General features: G+C 43.2%; 1 protein-coding gene across 8 annotated transcripts in view; it reads left to right on the top strand.

The window, feature by feature from the left end:
* Positions 1-4,435, top strand: part of amph (amphiphysin) — a 41,035-nt gene extending 36,600 nt beyond the window's left edge. For 5 of the 8 annotated variants that reach the window (XM_074649765.1, XM_074649762.1, XM_074649764.1 and 2 more), the window contains 5 exons: positions 1-155; positions 2,192-2,242; positions 2,689-2,877; positions 3,029-3,130; positions 3,246-4,435. The exon at positions 1-155 is cut by the window's left edge and continues 538 nt beyond it. In XM_074649765.1, the coding sequence (XP_074505866.1) occupies positions 1-155; positions 2,192-2,242; positions 2,689-2,877; positions 3,029-3,130; positions 3,246-3,350 (602 nt within the window). In that variant the 3' untranslated portion in view covers positions 3,351-4,435. The remainder of the gene's footprint in view (positions 156-2,191; positions 2,243-2,688; positions 2,878-3,028; positions 3,131-3,245) is intronic. The other 3 variants (XM_074649768.1, XM_074649767.1, XM_074649766.1) reach the window with 1 other exon arrangement.
* Positions 4,436-7,615: the final 3,180 nt, after the last annotated feature.

Here is a 7,615-nt window from a genome sequence, read left to right as displayed (position 1 = left end):
CTCCACAGACTGGTGAGGAACCTCCAGCTCCACAGACTGGTGAGGAACCTCCAGCTCCACCTGCTGGAGGAGCTGTGGAGGAACATGCAGCTTCCTCTGCTGGTGAGGAAGATACAGCAGAGAGTTCTGGCAACCTGAAGGAGGACAAGCCTGATGTGAGTGGACGTATTGATCACAATAACTCACTCGTCATCATCACTACCATTCTCCTCATTCTCCTCCTCCTCATCATCATCATCATCATCATCATCATCATCATCATCATCCTTATTCAATTAAATTTTATTTTTATAGCATCAGATAACAACAGAAGTTATCTCAGGGCACTTCTCATATAGAGCAGGTCTAGACCGTAGTCCTTATGATATTATTTACAGAGATCCAACATTCCCACCTGAGCAGGCAGTGGCTAACCCTAACCCTAACCGTAACCCTAATCTTAACTCTAACCTTAACCCTAACCTTAACCCTAACCTTAACTCTAACCCTAACCGTAACCCTAACCTTAACCCTAACCCTAACCCACCTGAGCAGGCAGTGGCTAACCCTTACCTTAACCCTAATCTTAACCCTAACCTTAACCCTAACCCTAATCTTAACTCTAACCCTAACCCTAACCAACCTGAGCAGGCAGTGGCTAACCCTTACCCTAACCTTAACCCTAATCTTAACCCTAACCTTAACCCTAACCCTAACCTTAACCCTAATCTTAACTCTAACCTTAACCCTAACCCTAACCCTAACCCACCTGAGCAGGCAGTGGCTAACCCTTACCCTAACCTTAACCCTAATCTTAACCCTAACCCTAACCTTAACCCTAATCTTAACCCTAACCCTAACCCACCTGAGCAGGCAGTGGCTAACCCTTACCCTAACCTTAACCCTAATCTTAACCCTAACCTTAACCCTAACCCTAACCCACCTGAGCAGGCAGTGGCTAACCCTTACCCTAACCTTAACCCTAATCTTAACCCTAACCTTAACCCTAACCCTAACCCACCTGAGCAGGCAGTGGCTAACCCTTACCCTAACCTTAACCCTAATCCTAACCCTAATCTTAACCCTAACCCTAACCCACCTGAGCAGGCAGTGGCTAACCCTAACCCTAACCCTAACCTTAACCTTAACCCTAACCTTAACCCTAACCTTAACCCTAACCTTAACCCTAACCTTAACCCTAACCCACCTGAGCAGGCAGTGGCTAACCCTAACCCTAACCTTAACCCTAATCTTCACCCTAACCTTAATCCTAACCCTAATCTTAACCCTAACCCTAACCCACCTGAGCAGGCAGTGGCTAACCCTAACCCTAACCTTAACCCTAATCTTCACCCTAACCTTAATCCTAACCCTAACCGTAACCCTAACCTTAACCTTAACCCTAACCCACCTGAACAGGCAGTGGCTAACCCTAACCCCGACCTTAACGTAGGGTTAGAGAGTATTAGGAATGGTAATGGTAGAGGTAATAATATTAATATCAATAAAAATAAAAATAAGACTAGTAATAATAATTGTAGCAGCAGGAACATAGGGGCAATCGGTGGCATGCAATCATAGATTCAGACTCTACACTCTATAAGGTTTATCAAAGAGGAAAGTCTTATCCTTAATCTTAAATGCGGAGGGTGTCTGCCTCCCGGACACAAACTGGGAGAAGAGCTTGATAACTGAAGGCAAGTAAAGCCCAATTCAAACCAAAGATTCACGATGAGACAAAACCGTTTTAGAACATTGCAGGGAAAAGTTGCAGCGGTGTGAACTGGCCTGCCTCGACTCAAGCTGGCTGATGGTGTTGCCTGCGACTCAGCTTGTCAAGAGTATTTGTTCAGTCAATGAAGTCTGACACTGACAATAAAGGGTTTTGCAGCAGGTTTCACAGTTTAAATCTGGTTTAAAGTAAAACAGCGTTGGCTGAGTGATCCTAATTGATCCTAATTGGTGTGACCTGCGAATTAGAAGTTCTTGGGATTCTATGAGAATTGTGTTTTATAAGATTAATTTCTATCTTGTGTTTATTTCTGACCCAAATGCTCTTTTTTTGTCCAAAGTACAGAGCCTACATTCATATTTTATGTGTAATATGCATGAATGTGAACTACTGTAAAGCAGAATGTGGGATGCTAACAGCTACTGTTATCTCATAATTTGATTGTTCCTGTTTAATGAAATGATTTCTGTTTGCTTACAGATTCCTCCTGCTGACGAAATCAAAACATCTCCAGGTGAAGCAGCTCCATCGGTAACTGTCACTCGACTGTCATTATGACCATTCATGCAACAATAAACCATTCACTGAAACTCAGCAGAATCATTGCATCCGTCTAGAGTTAGACCAATAAAAACAAAAATAAATGAAAATCCAGTGTCAGAAAGTATTAACTCTGTTACCATGTACATGAATAGACTCATCAAACAAACACTACAACACATTCTTCAGTGAATTTTAAAGTAGGATCAGTAACATGTGAAGACATGATTCAATAGATAAAAACTAATTAATTTAGATGTAAGTTGTACATACAAAATACAACAGTGTCATCAGCAAATGTCACCACTGAGGCCCTTGAAAGGTTTGGAAACAGCTTTAGATTCTCTTCAAAACCACAGATTAATTTGTTCTTGGGTCACATTTTGTTCTGCTTCTTTATTATTATAACAGAGCTAAATGCTGTTTGTCCTCTGCAGGAAAAGATGCCAATCCCCTCTGTGGTGATTGAGCCTGCTTCCAGTAACGAAGGTGATGATGACCGTGATGCTGACATCATTTCTCCCACCGCCATTAGTGACAACGGTGTGACAGCTGAAAACCAGACTATCAAACACATGAGTCCGTCCGGTGGAGTGTCGGGACTCCCTGATGACTTTCTCTACAAGGCGGGTCTTTCTCCAGACACTAACTTCTAATGTTTAATGCAACAAATTAGAAAATACACACTTGATGTACTGTATGTATTTCTTACATAAATGGTTAACATGCTCAATCTGTTGTCAGCAGAGATGGTGATGGTGTTTTTTCTTCCTGCAGGTGGAGACGATGCATGACTTTGAGGCTGCAAATTCAGATGAGCTTGAATTGAAGAGAGGTGATGTGGTGTTGGTGGTTCCCACTGCTTCAGTAGAGGATCAGGTGAGAACAGCTGGTGACACATTGAAGTCTGGTAATTCAAGGCCAATAGCTTCCTGGAAGGAAGGAATGAACGAACCGGAGCCTGGTAGTGATTTATTTGTGGTTGTTGTTGCAGGATGCCGGCTGGCTCACAGGGGTCAAGGAAAGTGACTGGTTAACACTCTGCACTGGTGCTCACAAAGGACTTTTCCCAGAAAACTTTACTCAGCGTTTGGAGTAAGAAGTCTCTTCAGCTGGTGGAAAAAAATTGCAGAAGTTTGAGACATCTGTGTCTAAGCCATCCAGTCAGCATGTAGCCAACCCTTGAAAAAAACCCTTATAACCTGCTGCACCTGTCTGCTGGACAACACACGGCTTTCTCTGGTAGATGTAACTCTACAGTGTACTGAAACTAAAATTCATGGTAATAAAAAGTAATAATATTCCCAGCATAACTGAAAATTTATAAGCATGATGTGATAGTATGGTCTACCCTTCTCTGGAATTGAGATGTTTTTTGTTGTTGTTGAAAGAAAAAAAGATGTATAATGTATTGGGATTGTTGCAATCTCTACACGTTCATGCAAACAAAAAGCAGGAAAATTGTTTCTGAAAAAAAAAAAGAAAAACTATACCTTCTTTGCACCAAGTGTGTTGTACTGATTTTGTTGCTCTGCTGTGGAATATACCAGAATTTGTAGTGCTGTGATCTATTTAAATGTTCTTGAGTGTAACATGAAACTCTTGAGTTTGTTATTTTTTTCAGACACGTCATTACTGTTACCCTTGAATCACTGTTAGTGTATTTCTGTAATATCATGGTTGAGTGTGTGTGGTGATCTTTCTTTGGCATATGTGGTGATGAGTTAAGTCGCTGATGAGTGTTGCTGTGTTTTTGCCAAAAGAATGTCACATTTGTCATCGGAGCATTGGCAAACAAATCAGTAAACATCCAGCATGAAAATCTTTTCTCAAAGCAAGTATTCCAAAATGAAAAAAAACCAACTAAGAATCTTCTCACTTCTGCAGATATCACTATATAGCTGTATAAGTCACGTGTTATGAAAATGTTATTTGCAAGAACGGAGCCAACCAAGACAGTTAAATCTTATCAGCTATTTATAAGTGAATGAAGCTATTAACAAATGCAATATGCAATCTATGTTGTCAGTATATTTCAGGTCTCCATATTCCTACAGTTCTGTAGATCAGCAAATATGATGTCACTTCCTTTGATAGTGAAGTTAAACCTTATTGTAGACCTTTTTGTGATGCACAAACCATAAACATTTATGTGAAGATCAATAAATAAGAGTTCATAAGGTACTAATTGTCAAAGTTTTGTTGGGCCAATTATAGTTAGGGGGTTAGTTTAATAAAGGACTCCACTTTATGAAACATTTTTTAATGACATCTTCCTGCCAGTGGATGCTCGTCGTGACAATGGAAAAGTCACCAAAAAATGTGTCCTATGGCAATTCAAAGTCCCTGCCATTGAACGCCCGGGTGTGCTGAGTGGACACGACCCATAGGTGGAGAGGAAAGCCCTTGTCCAATTGGGTTAGGGGTAAACGGGAGTTGGATTCTGGCACTGCTCTGTTATGAGCTTTACTTGTCCCGATTTAGTCCCGTTTAGAGTCTTATAGTACACAAAAATTAACGTTAGGGTTAGGGTTAGGGTTAGGGGTAAGGGGATAAAAACTTCTCGGGGAAATTTCCCCGAGTGGGTTTTGGACTATATCTTGGGAACGGAATGTCGTAAAGACTAGGGATCAGTTTTATTTCGTATTTTAGGGCTCACTGAGTACGCTAGTCTTTATTCCGAGTCTCTACAACCTTCCGTTCTCGAGATATGACACATTTTGCCATTTCCCCGAGTGCCACGTGCCAGCGTGGGTTCTCTCCGGGTACTCCGGCTTCCTCCCACAGTCCAAAGACATGCAGGCCAGGGAAACTGTGTGCCCCAGATGTCCCGCAGGTGTGAGTGAGCCAAGGCGAGGGTTAAGGGCAAGAGGGTCAGGGTCAGGGTAAGAATGGGGGCTAGGGTTTTGGTAAAGGTTAGGGGTTTTTTTTGGGGTTCAGGTAGAGGGTAAGGGTAAGGGTAAGAAGGTTGGGTCAGGGTAAGGTTAGGGAGTTGGGGTTCAGGTAGGGGGTTAGGGTTAGAAGGTTGGGTCAGGGTAAGGTTGGGGTTAGGGTTAGGGTTAGGATTGGGGTTAGGGGTTAGGATTAGGATAAGAGGGTGGGTAGAGGTTAGGGTAAGAAGGTTGGGTCAGGGTAAGGTTAGGGGGTTGGGGTTCAGGTAGGGGGTTTAGGGTTAGAGTAAGAAGGTAGGGTCAGGGTAAGGTTAGGGTTAGGGTTAGGGTTAGGGGTTAGGGGTTAGGGTTAGGGTTAGGGTTAGGGTTAGGTTAAGGGGATAAAAACTTCACGGGGAAATTTCCCCGAGTGGGTTTTGGGCTATATCTTTGGAAAGGAATGTCGTAAAGACTCGGGATCAGTTTTATTTTGTATTTTAGGGCTCCCTGAGTACGCTAGTCTTGGTCCTGAGTCTCTACAACCTTCCGTTCTCGAGATATGGCACATTTTGCCATTTCCCCGAGTGGAATTGTGTTGTATCTCGGGAACGGAAGGTCGTAGAGACTCAGATTCAAGTCAGGCGTGTTCAGCGTGGCCGAATTATGTCAGACGGAGCACATTTCCAAGTGTCTACGACGTTCGGTTCGGGAGATATTCGAGAAAACGTTCGCCTATTGTTAGGGTTAGGGTTAGGGTTAGGGTTAGGTAAGGGCATGATAACCACGATGATCAAATTGATCATCCTTGATCATCCTCATTAACTCTTTGTGTGAACATGACAGAGCGATGAGACCTTGACGTACCCCCCCATTTTCGGGGTCGTTCTTTCCACTGATGGCACTGACAAGTCTGTGCGACTTTCGGTTGCGAAGTTACGCAACTTTTTTATATCAAAAAATGTATATCTCTGGAACGGAAGGTCGTAGAGACTCACAACCATGACAGGCGTGTTCAGCGTGGGCGAATTATGTCAGACAGAGCACGTTTCCAAGTGTCTACGACGTTCGGTTCGGGAGATATTCGAGAAAAACGTTAAATGTTTCAGAAACATCTTGTAGTGAACTGTTTAATTGTTTAATGTTTCAGAAACATCTAGTAGTGAACTGTTTAACTGTTAAATGTTTCAGAAACATCCTGTAGTGAACTGTTTAATTGTTTAATGTTTCAGAAACATCTAGTAGTGAACTGTTTAACTGTTAAATGGGTTAGGGTTAGGGTTAGGGTTAGGTTAAGGGGATAAAAACTTCATCTGGAAATTTGCTCGAGTGGGTTTTGGGCTATATCTTTGGAACGGAATGTCGTAAAGACTCGGGATCAGTTTTTTTTAGTATTTTAGGGCTCCTTGAGTACGCTGGTCTTGGTCCTGAGTCTCTACGACCTTTCGTTCTCGAGTTATGGCACATTTTGTTTTTTGCTCGAGTGGAATTGTGTTGTATCTCGGGAACGGAAGGTCGTAGAGACTCAGATTCAAGTCAGGCGTGTTCAGCGTGGCCGAATTATGTCAGACGGAGCACATTTCCAAGTGTCTACGACGTTCGGTTCGGGAGATATTCGAGAAAACGTTCGCCTATTGTTCGCTAATGGGACGCACGCGGGTGAAAATCTGACCAAGTGTTGAGGCCAAAAACGGACCCCCAAATTGTGTCTAGGAGCACGTTTCCGGCAATTCTGAGTCGATTGGTATCGGTTTGTAGTGAACATTTTTTTTTTTTTTTTTCGTTTTTTTTTTTGTGCCATTTCCCTGAGTGGGATTGTGTTTTATCTCGGGAACGGAAGTTCGTAGAGACTCAGGACCAAGACAGGCGTGTTCAGCGTGGTCGAATTATGTCAGAAAGAGCACATTTCCAAGTGTCTACAACTTTTGGATCAGGAGATATGGGTTGCTAATTAGCCGCGCGCTAACTGCTAGCGCTAGCTGTCCGCGCTAGCTGCTCGCGCTAGCGGCCGGCGCTAGCTGCTCGCGCTAGCTTGGAAGTGACTTACCCTCGATGAAGACTTCTCCTTGTTTACTGCTTCAAGAGGGTTAGGGTTAGGGTTAGGTTTGGGTTATGGTTGGGGTTGATAGATCCGGTGGAGGTTTGTTTAGGGTTAGGGTTAGGGGGTTAGGGTTAGGGTTAGGGTTAGGGTTAGGGTTAGGGTTTAGGGTTAGGTTTAGGGTTAGGGTTAGGGTTAGGGTTAGGGTTAGGTAAGGGCATGATAACCACGATGATCAAATTGATCATCCTTGATCATCCTCATTAACTCTTTGTGTGAACATGACAGAGCGATGAGACCTTGACGTACCCCCCCATTTTCGGGGTCGTTCTTTCCACTGATGGCACTGACAAGTCTGTGCGACTTTCGGTTGCGAAGTTACGCAACTTTTTTATATCAAAAAATGTATATCTCTGGAACGGAAGGTCGTAGAGACTCACAACCACGACAGGCGTGTTC

The sequence above is a fragment of the Sebastes fasciatus genome, chromosome 11 (genome assembly GCF_043250625.1).
Source record: "Sebastes fasciatus isolate fSebFas1 chromosome 11, fSebFas1.pri, whole genome shotgun sequence".
Classification (NCBI taxonomy): Eukaryota; Metazoa; Chordata; class Actinopteri; order Perciformes; family Sebastidae; genus Sebastes; species Sebastes fasciatus.
The sequence above is the reverse complement of the archived record's forward strand: the minus strand, read 5'-3'. Positions and strand labels throughout refer to the sequence as shown.